Source organism: Haemorhous mexicanus, chromosome 3 (assembly GCF_027477595.1).
Source record: "Haemorhous mexicanus isolate bHaeMex1 chromosome 3, bHaeMex1.pri, whole genome shotgun sequence".
NCBI classification, from domain to species: domain Eukaryota; kingdom Metazoa; phylum Chordata; class Aves; order Passeriformes; family Fringillidae; genus Haemorhous; species Haemorhous mexicanus.
Genome location: NC_082343.1, coordinates 112433122 through 112457087, shown reverse-complemented (window position 1 = coordinate 112457087; position 23966 = coordinate 112433122). Strand labels below are relative to the sequence as shown.

At 42.7% G+C, this 23966-nt stretch overlaps 1 protein-coding gene across 4 annotated transcripts; it reads right to left on the bottom strand.

The window, feature by feature from the left end:
- Window positions 1-226: 226 nt before the first annotated feature.
- LOC132325567 (24-hydroxycholesterol 7-alpha-hydroxylase) lies at window positions 227-23649 on the bottom strand. 4 transcript variants are annotated; one of them, XM_059843026.1, is made up of 12 exons: window positions 23275-23649; window positions 15924-16059; window positions 14992-15166; window positions 13263-13412; window positions 12301-12394; window positions 10727-10825; window positions 8764-8854; window positions 7609-7742; window positions 6677-6772; window positions 4743-4844; window positions 1803-1890; window positions 227-1085 (listed from the first exon to the last, which is right to left on the bottom strand). In XM_059843026.1, the coding sequence occupies exons 1-11, from the start codon at window positions 23449-23451 to the stop codon at window positions 1834-1836; spliced, it is 1311 nt and encodes a 436-aa protein (XP_059699009.1). In that variant the 5' UTR covers window positions 23452-23649; the 3' UTR covers window positions 227-1085; window positions 1803-1833. The 4 variants fall into 4 exon arrangements, with proteins under 4 accessions (XP_059699009.1, XP_059699008.1, XP_059699012.1 ...); XM_059843025.1 differs by having other exon boundaries at window positions 4743-4831; window positions 23275-23647; XM_059843029.1 differs by lacking the exon at window positions 23275-23649 and adding an exon at window positions 23107-23247 and having other exon boundaries at window positions 4743-4831.
- Window positions 23650-23966: the final 317 nt, after the last annotated feature.

The window sequence follows — 23966 nt, the reverse complement described above, 5'->3', positions numbered from 1 at the left end:
ACTTATAAGACTAAAAATACATGCCAGCTATTATTGTATATTAAATCTGACAGCAGGTAAAGTGTTGGTATCTGAACTTATTTGACAGCATCTTCAAACAACTTTTACTAGGTATTCTTTACAGGATTAAAAATTCTTAGAGTTGTGCAATTTGTTCTATAACTCATGGAAGGGAAAGTAAAAGCATTCTAGATAACAGACAACCAGTCTCATGAGCAGGAACAGCTTTCCTTGCAGTAACTTTTTATTGGGAGCTAAACATGGTCAAACTTTCATTGCAAACTCGTGCAAGGACTGATTCTGAATCCTGTGGAGCAAAATAAAGCTCAGCAGACATTTCAGGTGCTCCAGTGGAACAAGATCCCAAATGCTTGCAATTTTTCCATTACAAATGCATTTTATTTGCAAAAAGTTGGCACTGTGTAGGCAGAGCAGACCAGACCTTCACCTGCCCACACAGGCAGTGACACATAAGTCCCCACAGTTTATCAGGATGTGGAGCTGATCCAGAGGTCTCTGCTCAGACTGTCCTGGATTTTGTGCACACCAGAACCAGGGAGCTGTTTGTCGTTACCAATGTGATTTCTTAGCATGAGGCACCAATTTGGCCTTGGTTTGAAGCACCCTGCAGGAAGCAGTGACCTGGCCCAAGGGAGCTGCTTCTCCGCTGGTTCTGGCACAGCTTCCACACAGGATTTCCAGACACTACAGATTTTTGTCCTGAATGTTTGGTTGGTGAGTTTAGTATATCAGATTTGCAAAGTCAATGAGTAACTGGCCCACGATTATGAATGCAGCAGGAGAGCTTGGATTGAAGCACTGGGAGGTAGGCAGCCAAGGGGGAGCACAGGTATGACTGCACTGGTTTGGCACAGCACAATGTACAGCATTGAAAGCTGAAATCAAGAACTCTGCAGGCAGAGAAGCTGTCTGAAGATGTGGGATTAGGAAGCAGCTCAGTGGTCCATCCATCCAGCATGGGCTGGCAAAGAAAGGTCAGTGCCGCACAACTTTCATTCCCGGCATTTATACCGGACCTGTAATGGTGCCATGGGTCGCTGTGTCCCCACCAAGTGTAAAGGGCTCTGAAGAAAGAAGAAATTCAGAAAAAACACATCAGTTAGTTTAGTTAATGGCATTGCCATTGTTCTTTAATGTTATGATATAAGCATTCTTGCATCTTCAGTCTTAGAGAGCCAAGACCAAATAACAGTAATTATTTCTTGGCTTTGCCAAAGCCATTGAGTAGGGCCTTCATGGTTAATTATTATTCCAGTCACTCTGTCAGGGTGACACATGAGTTCTTAAGAAACACTCACAGTTTTGAATACTTTCAAAATATTCAAATAATGAATAGGCAATTGTGCTGTTCTACCATAAGTGTAAAACCTTTCTGTGTCTCAGTTGCTCATTCAGTCTTACCCTAACCATTTACCTTCCACACCCGAATAAGGAGTGGAAGAGCACTACAAGTGTTACATCTGATTCCATATTTTCAAAGTATTAGTGATCTCGTTCCATATTTACTGTTTTTGTAAGCAACAAGTATCAAATCTCTGGTAATGTTTAGGCAATGAGGAGACAAAACAGTCTTGTAAGCATCTTGTTGTATCGGCAGTGCAGCCCCACTAACTGGAATTGCTGGAATTACTCTGGATTTTCTGAGTTAAAACAAAGATACACGTTTTATAATACTCATCTCAAAATTTATGTAAGCACAGTTGAGCATGGTTGTTCAGCTGAGCCTGATGAATGAAGGGCATAAAGATGGAGAATGCTACACAAATGCATGGATCTCTTACCTCCTTTGGCACTGGATCCAACAGGACAAATTCATACTTGTACAGGAACAGCACAACCAACAGCTGGATTTCCATGATTGCAAACCACCTGCACGAAAAGGGAGGAAAGCATTGGTCCTCCAGACTGCCCATCACATGTGTGTTATTATCAGGTAAGAAACAGGGTGTGTCTTTGACACATTTTACACTCTGTGCTTTAGTTCTGCCTGAAAGTTTATCTTCCATAGGAAAACTGCCGTAGTTTGGGTCTGTTGCTCAGCAAAGAACACCAATGTGGCAGCTGCCCCTTCTTTCTCTGGTGAAACACTGGACTGACAGTATCCTTCTGACACCTGTCTTAAACCAGCTCCTTATCATTATGGATTTTTCCACTGTATAAACATTTATGTTCTCCTAACACTTGCTGACTTGAAATAACTTCCTAGGAGTGAGAAGGCAGTCAAACAGAAAAGGCCATATGACTAATTGTGCTATATAAAGTTATATAATACAGCTGGGAGCCTGGTGACATCAGAGAGCGGTGACAGTGGGAGTTATTATTTAATGCGTCAGCATTAGGATGCAGTAGGAGACCCAAGGGCATGGTTTCTTTTTTCTGTAACACTCTCCCAAAGGTCTTTCATAGGCCAGAGAAGATTTTGGGTAATTGCAGGTAAAATCCTCCAGGCTACTGGCTTTTAAAGCGTATGTGTACAAGAGCTTTCTGCATTCACCAGTGTGCACCTATGCAAGGTCACAGGATTACTCACTTGCAGAGTTTAGACACAAGTCTTAAATACCCAGTTAAAATTGTACTACCACCTTGCTCTTGTACAGAGACTTGCTGGGAACCTGGATAAAATCGCTGTGGCAGAATTCACAGGGGAAGAGGCTACATAACTGCACATGGAGCTGGCCTGGCAGGTGTGAAAAGAAGCTAAAAAGCATCACAGACCCAAGGTAACACCTGCAGAGCCACCAGGCTCTGCACATGGAGCCACCCTGGGCTCTGGAGTGGGATATCCTTGTTTGTTTCAGCACAGCTTCAGACCCAAATTATCCCTGTGATTTCACACTGCAATTGCCTTGAGCTTTTGGTGGTCTTGGCTCAGGGGAATGGAGTGCAGACATATTCTGATGGCTATTAGCCCAGCTCAGGTGGGACGCAGCCCAAGCTCCAAGCCTGCAGCACCAAGCAAGGCTGGGTCCTTCCAGTCCCAGCTGTTTTTGCAGAGCAGGGCCCTGGACCCCAGTGCTTGAGGGGACAACACACCCATGCAAGACAAGCACAGTCACACAAGCAGTAATCCTCTGGTTTGACCAAAGCAGTCAAACCGACATCAAATTTTTCTCTTGGGTAAAAAATATGGCACAGAAATGGCTTTTTTGGAGCTCTTCCCACATCAGTTTGGTAGAATACTGGACAGCTAAGTTATTTACTAGCTTTCAGTTTGATTAAAATAGCTTTTAATTTTATGCTGAACTTTTGCAATGGAGAAATTAAATGTTACATACATTTAATTTATAAACCCCATTACAGAAATAAATAAAAATGCATCTTAAACTTGAAATAGCATTGTTTCGTTCAGTAGTATGAAGGAAATCTACAACCTGGAATCCTTGATACAATCCTTGATTTCATTTTCTTTTTTTTTCCAAGACCATCACATTATTCTTTTACAATTATTGCTAAAAAACCTGAGGTGTGTGTTACCATGTGGACTGCCAAAGGGTCTGAAAGGGCTTTTTTTGTTTCTCAGCAAGAAAAAGATTCTCCATCTGTTATCTGTGTAGAAATGTTATACTTTCCTTTCTAAACTTATTTGAAAGATGTTATCAGAGTCCAGAGAACAGCCTGAACAAAGATATAGGTCAGGATATATAAACAAGCAGCTTTCAGAAACATTGTTTTGCAGCTTTCCCTGTACCTGCAGATGCCTCTTGTGAATTTTGCTGTTGCCCTTGCTGTGAATGAGGCTGTGCTCAGATTTAGCTCAGGAATGTGGTACAAGCCACCGAGGTACAGCAGTGAGTGAGCACTTCCCTCTGACAGACCTAAACGGTGAAAGCAGTTTGATTCATTTTGCTCATGTCTTTAATGCCTTCACAAATTTTATCTGGCACTCATGTCTAGCCTGCCATAGGGTGCAGATTCCAGAATTCAGACCCTCTGCAACACCCTCCAGATTCCTTGCTCCACATGGAACTCGAGGTAAAATGACTGGTCTTAAGGGTTCTAAGGAGACTTTTGTCTCAGAGGAGCTCAGGTTTTGAAGGCAGAGGATTGAGCACAGAGATGTTTGAACACAGGAACAAGGAGCAGCTGGCTGCCTGGAACTTTTTCCAGGAAGAGGGACAGCAGAGAAAACAGCAGAAGGAATGCAGGAAGTACCAAGGCTGGCATTGCTGGAGGAGTGAAGTGAGACAGGATCTGCAATTTAAGCCGTTATACAATTCTGTGTGCCCTAATGCAAAGACCAGATTCAAACAGAAAGGAGCCAGTTAAGACACCTGAAGATCAGCAGAGATGTTAATGGCATCACAGAGGATGGAAAGAGTCTCAGACCTGAGAAATGTTCTGTAGGTTTGTTGAGAACTGGTTTAGGACAACCTAAATAACTGTGTCTGTAAAATGGTGTGTATGGAAGTGGACCAACTCTCCTTTGATGAAAAGAAACCTCAGCAGGGGCAGAGCCAGGCTGAATTTCCCTTCTGGGTGGGGGGCAATATCCCTTGATACACTGGTCTCAGATTCTGCCTGTTCACTGTGACTTCACCTGTCTTTTCCAGGAATGAAACCACTTTCAGATCAGTTTAAACAAGGTGCAGATGGTGCCGAACATGAGGAGACTGACAAAGAGCAAAGCAAACATGTTATCTCCAAGAGTAAGAGAAGCCCAGTTCAAGAGAGTTGTTCTCTGCAGGATTTGGGAATAAATAAACTCCAGCTGTTTCACTGACCTTCCTGGACACTGATGCTTCCCTCCTCCGAATGCCACAAAGCTGTCCAAGAAAGCATTCTTCTCTAAATTTGCCTCTTTCCAACGATCCTGTGGGAAGAAACTTTTTTTTTTTCCAAATCAGCCTTATATAAATAAAGCTTAACTTTATTTCTTCAGGCTAAAAATGACCTTGGACAGCTAATCCACAATACAAAGTTTCACTAATACCATTTTTTTGCATTCAACCTGTTAGTATTAGAGTCTGGATCCAAAAGTCAACACCGAATCAGGGAAAGAAATGAGGTTTCCATTTGAAACACATTTAACTGCCTTAAAATGCTGGAGAAGTTTTCAAAATTATCCCTAAAGCAGTTCTATACCTCCCTATTTCCCAAATCCTGCATCTTGAGCTATTTAAATGCAACCTTCTCTTTTTAAATGTATCTACGAATGCAAATCTTCAACCAGTACTGAGGGAAGCCTCAGCCACAAAATTGTGCCATGACACACAAATAGCTCACACACATCTTGCACAGAAAAAAACATTTCTAAGACGCTTTGCATAGACAAATGCAAGGTCTATGGGCTTTAACTGGTGGAAGCCAATGTGTGAGAAGATGGAAGATTCTCCACAAAAAACAGCTTGTGTGTACCCAAAGGGATCCCTGCTCCATCCTAAATTTGAGAGGAAAAGGACTACCCAAGACAAGGCAATATTGGCTGAAGTTCTGGTGGGTGACACTGAGAGAAGCAAATCTCATGACTGCTGGGTGACAAACTGTACCAGCCTCCACAAACTCAGTGCTACTCTGCCAAGTAACACCCTGTCAAGCTTCTGGTGGTGAACTCCTCTGATGAAGCAGTCCCAGAGAAGACATCATCTTGCATTTATTTATTTTAGGGGCTTTTTTTCAGCTAGGGCTGATTAGAGATTTCTGAGGAGGAAATCTGTCAGCATCAAAATCCAATAAAGAAGAAAAAAAATCTCCGTGGTGATGAAGCAAGGTCATACATTTGGAATGACAATGTCCAATGGGCACTCATCTAGTTCCCTTGAAAAAAAGCTAGAGTTTCTAAAAAACAAGTGAACTTGCTCTTTAGAAATAAAGTTACTAAAAAAATAAGCTGCTGGATCAGAGTTTCAGCTTCAGATTTCAAAGAAGCAGGAATTGTTAAAAGAGATTTCAAATCAGGAAGAGTTTGCTAGAAAGGAAGTTTTGTTTAAATTACTTCTTGATGTATTTCTATAAAAAAGACAAACTGTTCTATATTGGATGGCGCTAAAAAGAGCAGTTACAAGCCTGCCCACACAGCCACCTGCAGTGGAATAATAATCAAGAAACTAGATTAACTACTGAATTAGCAGAGATACTACCTGCGAGAAATCATCCGGCAGGGAGAGGAGAATACTTGGAATCACAGAATTGGTTAGGTTGGAAAAGACCTCTAAGATCATCGAGTCCAACATTAACCCAGCACTGCCAATCCACCACTAAACCACATCCCCAGCTGCTACACCTACACATCCCCTCCAGGGATGGTGACCATTTTCCTGGGCAGCCTGTTTGAATGCCTGACAGCTCTTTCAGTCAAGAAATTTTTCCTAATATCCAATCTAAATCTCCCCCGGCACAGTTTGAGGCTGGTTCCTCTCATCCTGTCAGCTCTGACTTGAGAGAAAAGATGACCCCTACCTGGCTGCAATCTCATTTCAGGGAGTTACAGAGAGTGATAAGATCAGGATCAAAGTGATACTAAAGTAGTTCCATATCACCTGCAGCATATCACTGAATTTAAAAGACTTTTTTATTCCTACAGGGTCCTCCTTTATGTCCCTGTATTCAAGGCCATTCTCCAGCCAGATTGAAGCACATTTGTCCATATGCTTTTATTGTAAAATAAGTGAAGGGAAGAAAAGGCAGCAAAATATCCACACTAAGAGTGACAACTTACAGGTTTGAACATTTCTGGGTCAGGAAAATATTTTGGATTCCGGTGCAACCAATATGGTGACAACATCAGCATGTCACCTGCAGGGATGGTGAAATTCTGAAAAGAGAAAAACCTCTAAGAAAAGAGCTAAAAATCTCACAAAATAGTCCCTCCTTGGTAGCTCTCTTCCATCGGCAGAAGATCCTAAGGAAAGACAAGTGAGGGTGATAAAGCCATGGTGGCCATATTACATGTCTGAGGTTTCTTCTTGCTGCTGCTATTTTTTTCCATAAAACCTAAACAATGGGGAAGTTGGAAAGATTATTTGTGTTCTAATTTGGGGTTTTTTAGATATCAAAAGATCAGAAGTATTATTTCTGTCTTTCCTGCTTCTTGACTTATCATGTGAGCTGTTTTCTTTTTTCTAAATATTTTGTTAAATACTTCCTTCAATGCAAAGAAACTCAAAGAAAGCCTTCTATGACAGTAGACAGATTATACTGATAATTTTATCAGTAATCTAAATAGTCATGAGCCCTGATTCCTTAAGAGTGTGGGTTTTTTCCCCAACATTTCTTTGCCAGATTCCTGAATGCTGACACCTCCCTTCTGAATGGTAGTGAAGAGGACAAAAAGGAGTCTTAACAGTAACTAAAATGTAGTTCCTCCTGCTATACTTGTTGGTCTGATTCCCCTTTTATATGCCATCAGTATCTGTACTTCAATTCAATTCAATATTAAGCCACTTCAAAATGGAAGGCAAGACTGTGAGCCAGACAATCCAAACCACTCATAAATTAATGATGATGAATAAATCTATTAAAAAGAATATATATGTGAGGCTGGGGAATATCTCTATCACTGTAATTTTACCCAGATCTATTGGGAGGACCCTTTCCAGACAAATCACACAGCATCCTTTGGGGGAAAAAAACCCCACAATCAAACCTCACCTTAATTCTAATTGGGTTTATGACTTTCTTGGTGATTGCACCTGGAGACCTCAGCCGTATGGCTTCCAAAGTGCACCATTTAATGAAAGGGATCTTCTTAAGGTCTTCCTCAGAGACTTCCAGTTTATCTTTACCTGTTGTGGCATGAGAAAGAAAACTCCATGTCAAAATTACATTTCATACTTGCTTTAATACAGGCTGGCATGTTTTGCTTTAGGACTGTGGGTGAAATACTTCAAGACTTCAAGGAAGGCATTGTTTACACACAAAAATTGCCTTTATATTTCAAAGTAAATAAACAGACCCAAATCAGTTACATTTAAGAAAAGCCACTGGACATAATTCAACAACTCTAAGGTAGGTGTAGATATGGCATTAGATAGAAGGGGCCAAACAAAGTCATGTTGGAAATTAAAAGTCTTCAGAGTTTTTCTGTGCTTTCATAGCATACTGCATGGAAATCTCAGGGACTGTAGGCACCAAGACAAGAAGCCATGGCGGAGCTCTTGGGCTCTGTTAACATTAGAAAATGAAACAAGGCCAGGAGAGAGGCTTCAGGAATTTCTTTATTGGTTAATTAATGACATGTTTCTTGACATAGTTTTGACCCATGTCAACAAAGAGTTTAAAAAAGTTTAACTCTGGTCCAAGGGACTGCATATGGGAACGACTGCTCCCAATAGGTGACTGCTTTTTGAGGGAGGGAGGTTACTCATGGGGGGTGAACCATGCTGGAAAAATTTGCCTCTGATGACAGAAAAGAGAACAGTTCCTGGTTTAACCATGAATAGCTGTAACTCTGGTGAACAACACACCATGAAAAGCACCTGAACTGAAAGACCTCGACTATTAGGTGCCTGGAAAATGCACAAGACTAGGAAACACAAATACAAATCTAAATTTAAGTTATAGGAATGAAGAAACAAACACATACTGTTCTTTTCCTACTTCCTTCTGCCAACATCAGAGATGTTTTTGCTTAGAAATACATCTTGAACATATACTGAGTAAAGACCTGAGAGCTGTCTATGCTATCAGTAGCACCTTTAATTGGAACACTCCTTGTTCCCAGCCACTGACCAAGTGTGCCCTGTGCTGGGCCAACACAGGATAAATCACTTCCAACTTCCAGAAGGACAAAATCACATTTATTACCTGCTTTGCCAAAAACAGAAGCCAGATCTTCCACGACTTTCTTGTAAATGGCAGGATTAGAGAGTATGAAAGCAAGGGTCCAAAATGCAACCTAAACAGAGATGGAAATCCTTGAATTGGGGGACATGGAATAGAATGACAGTATCTTTTTAGCAAACCACAGAAGCAGGTGAAAACATTTGGACTTTTGTTATGTGTGCCTGCTGTGGCTGAGATGCACGGGGAGCTGTGCTTCCTGGGAAAATCCATATCTAAGAGCTCAGCTCCTGGGAGATTATGTCTAGTCATCTGCTGTGTACTTATCTTTAGGGAACATTATATAGCTTTGGCCTTGAGCTTTGAAACACAGAATCCTTTATTTTCAAATAACTAGGTGTTAAATGAACTACTAAATCATCATGCATGATTAGTTTTAGCTAGAGGAATGAAAGAAAAATAAATTCATACTAGCATTTGCAGAAACGAGATTAAATAATTTGCAGGGCATTGTCATAGTGAGTCACACTAAAATGGGCAGGAAAAGCTTTAATTAACAGCAAAATAAGGAGTAGTATATCCCCTTTAGAAATAATTTGCTAACTGATTATGCAATGAAGTTGAAAATCAAGAAACTTAGGAAAGGAGAAAATCCTCTTAAGCAGGATGAAACCAGAAGGACTGGCAGCAATGCCAGGAGTCTCTCTCCTCTTGCTGAGCTAGCGGGAGGTGCAGCCTGCACAGAGATCTGGTCGTGGGCCATCTGTGCTGGTGAGGGATGAAACTCTGACTGTTATTTCCCAAACAGACTGACATGGATGCAGCCCTCCTTCCGCAAAGCAAGTCTAGTAGCTTAGCCTTCCTGTACAGCACTTGGACACTGTGGCTTCTCTCCATGGGCTAAGAAGGGATAACTGAATTGTTTCAGATAAAAGGGTTTAAAGTGCTGGTAAAAAATGCCCTTGGAAGGTGAAAGGCCTTTTCTTTCGTCATTCCATTCCCCAGAACAGTGGGTGTTACTATTCTGAGAAACAGAAAAATATCTGTATGTCTATTTACAGCTGAATATTACAGAAGTAAGTGTTGTGGAAGGAATGTCAGTTATCCTGATAACAGACAGCAGGCTATGCCTCCCACTTATGCCAACACGTGAATCCACAGAAACCTCACTGAAAGGGATAAATTTCCCTTAGGCTAAACTGCAGTAATATCCAATCTCCAAAAAACATAGATATATCCGTTAGGGGAACATATAAAAATAACTCACTATCATGTTTTTCTAAATCACATCTGTAATGGACATAACTGTGCTGGAAAGAGCTTAGTAGTCATGGTAAATAAAGGATGTTTTTGCTGCTATGGATTTTTCATCTGAGAAATTCCTGTAAATGTCTTTGGTCAGCCTAAGCTGTCTTAGATATAGTGGGCTTGTTAGCATACTTATATCAGTATCATTAATCCAGCAAATCCTTTTCTAACACAGACAAAACTTAACAGCTCTAGAATCAAATTATTGCTTTTCTTCCACTGGCATTTGTACAGCAGATCTCCCAAAAATAAAGGAGAAAAAAACCACTTGAGGGTTTACACACAGATGAAGTTACTCTATATTATGCTTTTGATATTCTTTACAATTGGTAACACCAGGGTTTCTGAAAAAGTCTTTTCTATAATACACAGTGCTTCAAAACAGAGTTAAATGCTCTTCACAGCTTAAGACTGTGATCTTAATAGCTGTGAGGCTTATGTTCCTGAAATGTTATGACAGGGGACAACATAATTTAGGAAAAATACAAGAAGAGCTTTTCTTGTCATTGCTTCTGTGACATTGCAGCCTGGGTATATTTGTAGTGATGCATGTGGGCGTGATAATCCCTTCTTTGGAATCCATGGAGTGTGTGTGACCTCTGCTTCAAAGCCTTTCCTCCCCAAATCCAGGCTTTGGAGCAGGAGAGAGAGAAGGTGTTTCTGCAGCTGATGTACTTACAGGCACAGCATTTGCTTGGGCAGCCCAGAGCATCAGGAGACCATAGTTGGGAGCCAGATGATTTCCCTGCAAGTTATCCAGGAGATGTTGTAGAAGTGTCTGTTAAAAATAAAAGGAAATAATCTGTATGTCCAAGAATATATTAAAATGTAGTTTGGGGCCAGGCTTACTAGAGCTCAAGGACTAGCTTCTCAAAGAAAAGTAATGTTAGTTATGGCTTTTTTGGAAGGCACAATGTAGAGATGACAGCTACTGAAAGAAAGTGAGACTCACATAAGCAGAGGTTAAGGAGAACTCAGTGCACCACATGAATTTCTCCTGAATACTTTCACTGCTCTCCATTTCCTTTAAGTTTTAGAGGATTGAGTTCCCTCACTCCCCATTGTTACTTGTATGTGGAAGAAAGGAAAAAAAAAATCTCCATTCTAATCCCTTCTCTACACCTCTGCTTTAAAGAACCTCAAAATGGGAATGAGCCAGTTGAACAAATGGAAATGAAGAAAATGTTCTCTCTGTTCATGCCCAGAATGTGCTTCTTATAAAGAGATGGTTTGACACATCAGCAAACTCCCTAGTTTCAGGCACCTTGTTGGTGACCTAAGCAGTGACTTCAATGGGCTGATATTTGAAACTATAGCAATTGTGTAATGTTCTAGCACCAGCTTTTGTTTATAGCATTTTCTTAAATGCAGGGCAAACATGCACTTGAGGCAAAGCTTCCTGCCTGCTTTTCAGAGGAGAAAACGCCAATCTTGAATAAAAAATGGCTGATTTTTTTTCCAAATTCCCATCCAATCTAAGACACCAAGTTCGTGCTTCCTACTTCCCGCACCTTCTTACCTCCCACCAGCTCCTCTCCAGCCTTCTCTTTCTTTCTGCTGATCTGGTTTATTTTATTAAATAAATTGCAGTATGTAAAGCTTTTGAAGTCTAAATAAAACCTGGTTTGTTTAATGATCTGTCCTACAACCATCTGGTAGATCAAAATTCCCAGGCCAGTCTGCCGTCACATTTGTCAGCCCTATCCACAGAATTCCTGCCAGAGCTCAGGAGAATAACCAGGGGAACAACTTATCTCAGCTTTGACACAATCAATATTTAGGGTACTTGGCTCCCAAGCCAGTAATCTGCTATTTTCTACCAGTCTGGCTGTTGAAGGATCTGCTCACTCTACACCATGGTTTATAAATAGCACATGCAAGGTTTTGAAGTTTCACAGCACGGTGCCCTCGGTGGAACAACTGAAGGGTCTTTCTCTCACCTCTTTCAGCTGCTTACTGAAGTGTGGTACTGCAGGCTGGGGATGGGTCATAGCTCTAACCCCTTGCCTTAAAATTCCCCAGGGGAAGATGTTAATTCTCAGAATTGCTTGAAATGCACTAAATGGAGGAACAGGAGTCAAAGTTATGGGTCTGTCCTACTGCAGGTGACAGCAATACTGGAACATTTGGGTATACCTATAAAAGCTGACATATTTGACTTATTTCTTCCAGTACTGAAGTAATTCCTGCCCTCCATTGCTTCAGTCAGAATATACAACAAAGTCATCTTATTTCCTAGCCTCGGATGTTTACCTTGGATGCAGTCTCTGAAGGGTTGGTCCTTTCAGCATCCAACACTACTTTCTCAAATAATTTTAGAAGCCATTTTTTGGATTTAGACCAGTTCCTGTAAAGAAAAGCAACAAACAAGAAGCACTTAACTGAGGCAGCCCAAGCCAACATTTCCTTTTCCATGAGAAGCCCTCCTTGGGTTGTTTTCCAAAAGCCCCTGGGCAGCAGTCAGCTGATGAACAGCCAAGTGTCAGTCTGACTGACAGAAGTGATGACTGGCATGAGGAACAGCACATCCAAGGCCTTCACCTTGACCAGACCTCCTCCTGCAGCCAGGACCTGGGACTGCAACACTCCTACATTTTCATACCTTTTTATTACAGGTTTTCATTGTTGATTTGGACAGATTGCTTAGGCCAATCTTTTAAAGAATGATCCTCTTGATGAAAATCAAGGCCATATTTTAGAGCATTCTCAATTCTTTCTGAAGGTATTTTCAGGTGCTAAAGGTGCCATGATGGCCCTGAGAGCACTAACATTTTCTGGAAGCACCACCTCAGGGTTTAGGTGTTTCTGCCCAAGGTCAGTTCTGTGACAGTGCAGACATGTAACCTGGCATTGTATTGGGAAAACAGCTGAGGTGTGGAAAAGAGCAGAGAGACACTTCATTGGAGGCCCCCTGAGCTTGGGACTCACATTTAGGCTCAGGCCTTTGCTCTTTACCCCATTCTGCTGCTCCCTGACAGGTCCAAGCTCGGCTCTGCTCACCTAAGCCAGGTTATTTCTGCTTTATACTAGGAAAATGCACAAGACAAGGTCAGAACCTCTTTGAAGCATTCAGCTAAAAGCCTGCTTCACCTGAGGGCACACCATCAATAAAAACTGGGCATCATCTTCCAGGGGAAATGTCTCCCATGGCTGACACTGCAGCAAGATAAATGTCTGTAGTAGGTACACCACAATCATCATGTCTGCCCCTTTACCTCAGGAAGCACTCGGGCATCTGAGAAGCATATTCAAAGTCCTCATCATATTTCTGGAAATGCTCTTCAAACTCCTTGATTTCACTCGGACTGGTTGGGCAGATGCCCTTCCCAAACAGGGTGTTCACCACTGCTGGATACATGACATGCCTGCAATGACAAGATGCCCAAGACTTAGGGGCCACAGGGAAGCTGTTGCAGCAGTTTTAGAGCAGGATGCAGCATGTTGGATTGCCCAACCTGGAAGCTGGGGACTCAAGGGTCACACCAGTATGGAAGGGCTGGCACAAGTCTCACACCTCAGCCCCACACTTATTTCAGATTTTAAACAGAGGCAGGAGATTCACAGACCTCAGGCTGGTCTTCTACGCATGGCAGAACTTCACCAGCTAGGGTTTGGTAACTTGAATAGGAGCAGAAAGGCTCTGGCCACCGAGGTCCCCTTCTCCCCATTAACCACCCCTCTCATTTCAGTTTGACCCACATGAACCTTCTGGGCATTGCACAAACCCCTCTGGACCAAACATCCTGAAACATCCTTCCTCTGGCTGCAGCTTTCCTGGGCAGATAATGCTTTTTTGGTTTCTTTTCATCTCACTCTTTCTTGCTTTCTCCTCTGTTATCCTGCAAACTCTGAGCTCCTTCCTCAGACCCTTCTGCTGTACTCCAGGAAACTCTTGTGCAGCCTTTGCTGTGTCCCAGATGCTGCTAAATGGGTATTTCAGGGAACAGGGCTCACTTTTCTGATTTTCTGATAATTAGGAAGAGGGGGCCATCTGGTGGCTCTATGGATTTCATTTTGACACAGCTAAGTAACAATTATTCGGAATGCTGCATTCCAATACTTTGACTTTGCCTTGTTTAGCAATGCAGAACCAATCACTCCCGACAAGATTTCAAAGCCCCTCTCCCTCACATTTTTGCCAGTTAATCCAAACTGCAGTAACTGGAGTGAGTGGTTTAACTGCACTAACAGCTGTATCTTACTGTATTATGCAGGAAAAGGCAGCAAAAGAAATCTGAATGTGAGGTGTTAGAAACTGGTCCAAACCAAAGGCAGTATCTGTCCCCATCCCTGGGAATCTTCAAGGCCAGGCTGGATGGGGCTCTGAGTGACCTGCTCTAGTGGAAGGTGCCCATGGCAGGGGATGGAATAAGAGGATCTTCAAGGTTACTTCCAACCCAAACCATTCTATCATTCCATGAATATTCAACTTGTAGTACAGATGGACAGACTAGATACAGGTGTTGTCCCAGATAATCAGGAAGAAGAAGGAGTTAAAAGCTTTGTTGCTGTCACATGAAACAATTTTTTTTTTTTAACATGAAGTTCTGGCAGCCAAGTCAGTTGCAGAAGGTCTTAGTTAAGCTTCAGGCTAAGCTTGGCTCAAACATGGAAATTTCTCAACCTGCAGAAGATTAGGCATTTTTCTAAGTTTTTTATAAATAACGTGAAGCTTTTATCTCATCTTTTGGGAAACAGGGTTTGTTGCAACATGCTGTGTTTTCTTTTTTCTTCCAAACAGGCTGCTCAGATGCTTCTTCTAACCGGGAGAAACACCTTTACATGAAACCTTGTCCACTCTGTGAGCCACCTGAAACCATGAAGCTGTGATGAGCATCCCGACAAAACTTTTGTAAGACTTTTGAGCTCCAGCTGGTTTACAGAAATATTTCCCTTCCATGTAGGACACCCCTGAGTTAGAGATGTGCTGCAAAACTCCCTTACCTTACCAGGTCATTGAGGTCGCCTATGCCCTCTGTGCCCAGGTGAGCCATGTGCTCATGGAGCTCCTTACACAAAGTGCCTGAGAACATGTGCAGGTTAGTGGGACTCATCTTCCCCTTCATCATGCTGTAGAGGCTACCATGGTTCTGATAAAATGCTTCTGCAGGAACAGAGACTAAATACAAAATGAAACAAAAACGTTTTGAAAAGTAGATTTTTCACTGAAAGATAGAGTGAACATTTTTACACTTAACTTTTGACTCTAATTTAAATGCCCTAACCCTGGAAATTCTCTGGAAGCTTCCTTGTAACCATGTAAAGGTTTTGGTAATGACTCTGCTTCTTCCAGTCCATGTAACATTTTCCTGCCTCGTGAAGCTTCAGTGCCAGAAGCAACAATCCAGAGATTTCCCCCCAGTGGGATGTACAGAGATGTGCAGGCGCACCACAAAACTGAATGAAGTGAAAAAAAAAACCAAGTTTGTGTCTCCACGCTATAGAAGTACCTCCTCATAAACACCTCAACCTTTTCTAATGACTGTTGTACTGCTGTGTAGCAACTAATTACTGCTGCAAGCTGATTTTCCAGTGGAGTGATAGGATTACCTATGATTGCTCTTAAGGTACATGCAGGTGGGGTGTCCAGCCACAGCAAAGGACCTGATCTCAAACTGGGGTTCCTAGACGGTAAAAGTAATAACATTCCCTGGATCAGAAACTTCTGATTCCTTGAGACTGAATCCAAATCCCTCAGCTGGTTTACAGTACTGGGTTGTCGTGGAGAAAATGAATTTCACCATTTCACATCACGGTCGTGGATTAGAATAAGCATTTAAGGCATGATCAAAAAGCCAACAGGCTTTTGGTTGGGATTTAATGTTCCTGGGTAACTAGATTTGGTTTCCTTTAAAAAAGAGACAGGTCTCAGTTACCTGCATTCTTGACAGCTTGCTGTACTGCCTGTTCAAAATTTAAGTCTTCAGATTTAAAAAATGCTTCAGTTCCTTCTTCCTCAGTCACAAAAGTGAACCGTTTTCCCAGAGCAAATATTGTGAACACAGGTCCATGCTGGAACAAACAAATATTTCCTGTCAGTACACTGTTAACACATTCTGCAGGAGCCCCAGCAGGACTTCAGTGCTGTTGAGAGGTGAAGAGGGAGGACCTGGTCATTCCTGTTCTCTGCACACCTTGGCTCAGAACTGCACAGGATGAACATCAATCAGACTAAAATTTGCACACTTATGACTAGAAGGGAATATGGTATGTGCCTGACCTCTTGCAGAGTAAAGACATTTCTTCTCTTAAATTAACGCTTTACATTTGAATTACATTGCAGCTCAAACAACACAGCCTACGTGGATTTAGAGAACTTAAGGGATGGGTTATCTTCTGCAACCTTTGGTTGCCACAGCAAAGTACCAATACTGTAAAAATCCATAATCCTACTATTTCAGTCTACACTGTTTAAGCAAAAAGTTCACTCTCCTGCATATTTTTAATGTTTCAAGTTCCTCTTCTCCCTTCCCTTCCCTTCCCTTCCCTTCCCTTCCCTTCCCTTCCCTTCCCTTCCCTTCCCTTCCCTTCCCTTCCCTTCCCTTCCCTTCCCTTCCCTTCCCTTCCCTTCCCTTCCCTTCCCTTCCCTTCCCTTCCCTTCCCTTCCCTTCCCTTCCCTTCCCTTCCCTTCCCTTCCCTTCCCTTCCCTTCCCTTCCCTTCCCTTCCCTTCCCTTCCCTTCCCTTCCCTTCCCTTCCCTTCCCTTCCCTTCCCTTCCCTTCCCTTCCCTTCCCTTCCCTTCCCTTCCCGTCCCGTCCCGTCCCGTCCCGTCCCGTCCCTTCCCTTCCCTTCCCAAACCTTCCCTTCCCTTCCCAAACCTTCCCTTCCCAAACCTTCCCTTCCCTTCCCAAACCTTCCCTTCCCTTCCCAAACCTTCCCTTCCCTTCCCTTCCCAAACCTTCCCTTCCCAAACCTTCCCTTCCCTTCCCAAACCTTCCCTTCCCAAACCTTCCCAAACCTTCCCTTCCCTTCCCAAACCTTCCCTTCCCAAACCTTCCCAAACCTTCCCAAACCTTCCCTTCCCAAACCTTCCCAAACCTTCCCAAACCTTCCCTTCCCTTCCCTTCCCAAACCTTCCCTTCCCTTCCCAAACCTTCCCTTCCCAAACCTTCCCAAACCTTCCCTTCCCAAACCTTCCCAAACCTTCCCTTCCCCTTCCCTTCCCCTTCCCTTCTCCTTCCCCCTCCCCTTCCTTTCCCCTTCCCCTTCCCAAACCTTCCCTTCCCAAACCTTCCCTTCCCCTCCCCCTGACCTTTCTCCTAATACCAATGATTTCTTTCTTGTAGAGATTAATATCAAAATAGCTAACAACCTTTTAAGCAGAACAAATTGACTGACATTCAGGAAAGGTTTTTGATGCCATAAAGCATTATTTCATCTTCCTTTAATCTAATATCCTAGAGCCTTCTTGAAACTTCCAGCAATAGGAATTGAATTCTGAGTTCCTACATTGTAAAAATGATCACTGATATTTGTAAATACTCTAAACTATAAAACAAATGTGTAATATCTTCTGTCTGTCAAATGTAGGCATAAAAAGATCATTCTACCTTGCTCACATTGTTTATGCCAATGACTTTAACTATTTCTTTTGCTGTTGGTGTCTGTAGTGTAAATCCTGCTTCATCAAAAGCTCTTTGAAGCCAAGGAGAAGATTCCTCCTGGCATCAATTGAATTTTGATTGTCCTTCAACTGCAAATTATTAAAGAAAGAATGACAGTTCAAACTCTCTGGGTGACGATAAATAAAATATTGTTTTAATAACAAGTGTTCAAGGCCAGGCTGGATGAGGCTTTGAGCACTTGTCCACTGGAATTTGTCCCTGCCCATGGCAGGAGGTGGAACAAGATGAACTTTAAGGTCCCTTCCAACACAGACCTGTGTTGGCATCTGTGATTCCATGACTCTGTGATAGCTAAATTTCTAAGATTGCTTTTTGACGTTCATGTCCTCATCATCAGTCTGGATAAAAATCAGTGAATTTGTACCATGCTTAAAAATTAGATGTTTAAAATTTTAAATTAACATTAAAATGTACTTTAACTAATTTTAAAATAAAATTAAATTTGAACTAATAGCAACCTGCAATAACACTTAATTATTCAATTAAGGTCACACTCAATTAAAGATTGGAACACTTTATTTTAGGTGATTACATGTGAGCAAGATGTCTGGGCTCCCATAATAGACAAGAGAAATCAAGTCTGTGCAGTCAGGGGATCCTAAACACCAATTCACCAGACCATCTCCTGCACTCCTGTTTTTGGAGGGAGCTGAGCTGCCCTTGGACTCCACTGACAGCACTGACTACATGTCCAGAGACCATCTTGGTAACCTGCAAACACCCACACAACAATCTGGGTTTGAATCTCATCCAACTTCCTGCAATCTATTTAGAATCATTAAAATTAGACCAATATTTAACAAAACTGAAAAAAGAAAGCACCATAGATGACCTTCTCCAGAATAAGTCAGCCTCACAGAGGAACACTGTCATGGCAGATATTCAAACAAATCTTTCAAGAAAGCAGAATTTTGTGTCGAAATAGATATGACATTTGATAAATGCAAAGCAAAATAAAACTACAAAGAAAGGTTTGAGAATCAAACTAATAAAGGCAATCTGCCTCCCAAGCAATAGAGACTTTTCCAAGCATGCCAGATGCAGGAAGTCTCCCAGGGTGCTGCTGAGCCTGATAAACACTCAAGGTGTAAGGAAACCAAGTGGGGAAGGAACCTGAGTTAGGGATTGCATCAGTGTAGGACAAGTCCCACCTTGGAGCCTTTCACTGAGAGTGATGGACTGAGACCTTGTTTTGAAGGAAGTATTGAGCAGAATAGACTTAAGTTCTAGGTAAAGCAGAGATAAATATTTCAATTCAGAACTCTTGAGGAATTAAAATAAGAAGTTGGAGAACTCCCTATTGTGATCTGTTAAATCATCCTCAGCAACAAGAGGATGGACAGGCAAACATGGTGCCAGAAGGACCTGAGAAGCCTCAGAGTCATTTTAGTACTCAAAAAATTACAGTAAGGATTATTAAAGATTGGAATTAGTAGTGGATAAATAGGATGTACTGCAAAAGAGCCCAGTATGGCTTTTAGGGAGACATAAGGTTGTGTGGTGTTAGAAGTATTTTCTAATTCATTCTTTGGAAGAAGAACTAAAAGTTTACTCATGATCTGGAGTCATTTGAGAGTCCAAAAAATGAGAAGACCTAGAAATGTCACAGAAGAAGGCTTAGAATAATGACACTCTGAAATTATTCCAAAATCTATTATGCAAGTGCTAATAAATGGCTTCAAACTGAAAGCAAGTAGGTTTGCACTGGATATCTGGGAGAAATTCTCCACTGTGAGGGTGGTGAGGCCCCAGCACAGATTGCCCAGAGAAGTTGTGGATGCCCCATCCCTGGAATTGTTCAAGAGCAGGTTGGATGGGGCCCTGAACAATCTGGGATAGTGGAAGGTGTCCCTGTTGTGGCAGAGGGGCTGGAATGAGATGATCTTTAAGGTCCTTTCCAACCCAAACCATTCTATGATAATTAATCTGGAGCACTTATCTTGCTAGGAAAGGAAAGGAAAAAGGACAAGAAGTCTCTAAACCCATCCTGTGCCTGCATCTTTAATTTGTGTTTCTGTACATTTCATCTCAGCAAGATATTCTGAGCTAGCCAAAGGGATGCACAACATGCATGAATATTTCAATAAAAGGAGATTAAGTGAACTTAGATCCCAGGAAAAGAGGAAAAGATAATCATTATTTTCAGTTCCTCATAATGTGAAAGCTAATGGGCTTGAGATTAGGAGTTAGATGGTTTAAAACCAGACAGAATACTTTATTCATATGAGTCACGATTAAATTAAGGATTTACTGCTGTGCATTGCTGTGAAGCCAAATTTATACTTAGGGTAACAAAAGAGATTAGGTCAAATCATATAGATGCAAATTCCAGCTTAGCAAATCTGTGAACCAGGAGCTGAGAAGAAAAAGCAGGAAGCTACATACTCTCACCTGGGTGCGCTCCTTACACCCTGTTACTGAGCATCACCAATGGCTGCTGTCCCAGACAGACACCTGAATAACCAGACTGTTCATCTGTCAAAATGTGTAATTACATGGATGTTACACTGCAATAAAATCAGCTCCTGGAATGAGCTGTGGGGCAGCTCTGCACTTGTGTTATGGGAAGGTACCAACTGAGTGCGGGCTCTGCTGCCAGCATTGCAGCCAGGTTACTGCTCTGAAACAGCTTTTAAGGACACTCCACAACATAGAGAGACAGAAAGAAAAAAAAAAATCCTCTTAGGATTTATTGCTTTCACTCATGAAAGCTAATTTTTTTCCAAAGATTGGGAAACACTTCAGTGCCACAGTAAGAGACAGATTCAAGCCTAAGGAAAGTAACACTCCAGAGAAATAAAAACTTCAGAAGGATGTTCTCCAAAATCCCAAAGGAAATCAGGGAAATAACCATATTCCCCAGGGGCACTGACAGGGAGCAACAACTCTCAGCTGAGACAGCTGCATTGCACCAAGAGCTCTGCTGGGACCTGGGAGCACTGGGCATGCACACACACAGGGTCAATGCCATGTCCCCTCTCTAGCTCAGGGACTGCAGCATTTTTCTTCTACACCTGGGACCAGGCACAGACCTTCAGTGACTCAGCTGTGGACACTGACAATGGAAATGCTCCACCAGAAGCCTTCCCCAGCCTGCTCCCCTCCACATGTCCCTTGCAGAGTAACCCAGTGAGGCATCCCTCACCCAGCCACACACAGAAAGGCCAACAGTCCTGGGACACAGCACCTTGTCCCAATTCAGCACTGTCTGTGAGAGGCATGTATGCATCTCACAGGTCCCTACAACAGTGCAGAACAATCTCCTGCATTTAACTGAACTTTTCCTGTTTCCTTGATCACAAACTGAGGAGAAGAATTTGAAATTCCTACTAACTCTTACCACATTTGCCAGGAGAATTGGGGAGCCACACCCTTTGAACCCTCATTAAGCAGATCACCCTCTACTTTATGTGGCATGGTGGTTCTGGTTATTTCCTGTCCATTCCAGACTGCTACATAACTTGTCTCACCAGGCAGCTTTAGGAGGAAGAGGTGGTATCTTTTATTAGACGAGAGATTAAATATTTTATTAGAGCAGGAGAACTTTCTTTTCTTAGTCCCAGTGATGACACAAGGGGGAAAAGGAGACAATTCTTCCAACCCACATGTTCTTCTGTGGGAGGAAAATAGAAGCAGCAAATTCCAAGCAAAGGGCAGGCTGGAAGTGGTGGAACTTTACTGTGTTACCCAGAACTTGAGAGAAAAAACAGTGAAGGACAGACACAAAAGGAATTAAGAAAGAAAGGAATTAAGAAAGACATAAGTGTCACTTTGGCAGTCTGAAGGATTAATACAGAGGAGGAATTGCAAGAGTCTCCCCTGAAGATAATGACCTTGCAGAGATGAGGTTTCACACTGCCTAAAGCCTCTTTCTGTAACACTTTTTACGAGGGCAGCTCACTCATACTAAGGACACTTAACCTTGTTCTGGCAATATTAAGGAGCCTGGAATTATTGCAGATGTATTTTGCAAGTCCTGTAGTGCCTGTTAATGACCCTTTTGGCAGCAGCACGTGTTTGGTTTGGCTGTGCTCTCCAACAGTGCCTACTCTTTTAAAAGGGAGCAGGCAGGAAAAGACTTATTTTTCCTGGCCTCTGCACAGCATGCCAGTGTGGGAGGTGGGAAGGGAGACTTTCTGTGCCTGAGGAGGGTTTAAGGAGAGGAAGGGGACAACAAACAAGTGGCCTTCCTCAGAGGCAGGGATATTGTCAGGTGATGGTGCTGCAGGCAGGTGGCCAACCGGGGAGAGATGGATGAGACATCGCCCTTGGCCCAAGGGGACCACAGGGAGAGGTCAGAAGGAGCTGCTGGACTAAAAGTCAAAGGAAAGGCCCTACCAGCAAATACACAGTAAAGGGAGAGATACAAGAAAGCCTTCTCTTCCTTCTTTGCTTTGAGTTTTCAGCCATTGAAAATGTTTCTTGTTCTAGTTTCTGTCCCAACAAAACCAGAGGTTTATAAAGTCCTTCAGGTGTTCCTGGAGTGTGCAGATATGTCAGCAGCTGCCACAGCATCAACCTGGAGCCTAGAGGGTCTCCAGGCAAATGAACACCAAAATTAATTAACCCAGAGCCAAAAAATGTGCATTTGCACAGATGAAAGCTAAAGGAAAGACAGAGTAATATAAAATTTAAACTGGCCTGTCAAGCACAGAGAAGCTAAGAAACTCCAGATCATACCTCTGAGCTTACCCCATGATGCACCCAATGTGCTTTAATACAAGATTGACAGCTCTTGTTGTTCTCAAAGATCAGATTTAATCCTCTGCTTTAACAGCATGAGTTTATAACAATACAAAAAGAAATACAAATATGAAATCTAGCAGTTCAAAATGAAACGTAAATTTTAAACATCCAGTATTTATTGTTGCGGTTTTTGGTTGGTTTTTTTTTTTTTTTTTTTTTTTTTCAAATTTCAGGATGTAACAGTGGTTTCATTTTTACCTAGTTTGTGCAAGTAGTGGGGCTGTGTGATCCTTCAGCATGGAACACTCAAGGCTGATGACACTGTAGTAGCAGGTAATATAATCCCTGAATGAAAGTGGGAAATTGGGGTTTATGACCGTTATTATTAAAAATCTAGAAATTAAGAACTTGATCTCTTTCTATCCGACAGACACAGAAAAAGAAATTCAAGTTCGAGGGGTAAACCCTGACCCCTATGTTTAGGGGGGTTTTTATTACAGAAAATTTTATCTGCCAAGCACATCTGTGTGTTGCTAGAATGCTGAGGGACACCAGATGGTGCTCAAAAATCTCACCTAACTTTAGGCATTCAAATAAGTAGTTTCCTGGTCCCAGCACTTGGCACAGAGCTTTCCACATTATCTGAAAACACGATTAACACAGAGCCAGACTGCAAAAGCAAAACGGCAAAGGTCCAAACAGGATGATCACAGCACAGAGATCGTGCCTGGATCAGAGTCACAACTCACCAATGCTGGTGGCACTAAGCCGATTCTTCACCATTTAAATGCTCCTGACGTTATAAAATGTGACAGGAAAGGGCAAAACTGAACGCTGAAGTTTCTGCTTGCCTTTCCCCTTGCAGGCAGCCACCCTGAGCACGCACCCACGAGCAGGCAGGCCAGCACACGCATTACCTTGTTCCTGGCTTGCTCAATAAACTCCAGAGGAGCTTTCCCGAACTGAAACGCAGCTCCAAACCAAGGGATCCAGCTCCTGATGCAAGGAGGGGAGCTCGGGTTTCTCAGCTGAAACAAAAGAGCCTTGACAATCAGGAGTCCCAGGAGTGCTGCCAAGAGCAGAGCGAGATCCATTTTGCCTCTGGGCCGCCTGTCCCGGCCCCGGCAGCTGCTCCGCCTGCCGCAGCCCCGGCATGGCCGCGCTGGCCGCGCTCCGAGCTCGTCCGCTCTGACCGGCCCTGCCGGCCGAGCGCTGCCACGGGGACAGCGTGAAAGCCCTGAGCAGCACAGGGCACAAGCCCTTGTTCTGTTAAAGGCAGAGACAGTTCTGCTCTCTTCTGGGATGAGGACCGACTGTGCTGCTTGCAAAACCTAGATGTTGCTGTGGCAAAGCCTTGGACTTTGCTCCGCTTGCTGGAAGGCCACACGGGCAGCCAGGGACACGGCCAGGGACGCTGGCAAAGCAGTGCAGAGCCTTCTTCAATTCAAAAATATACGTGTTTTTTGCAGTATTGAGAATACAAAGCAGAGAGCCTGTGATTTACAGACATTTAGCTTTCAGCAAGTCAGAGATGGCAAGAAACTTCTGCAGGCATCACCTGAAGCAGAAACCTTAAGAAAGGTACCTCTCACCTGTCTGAGATACCTCA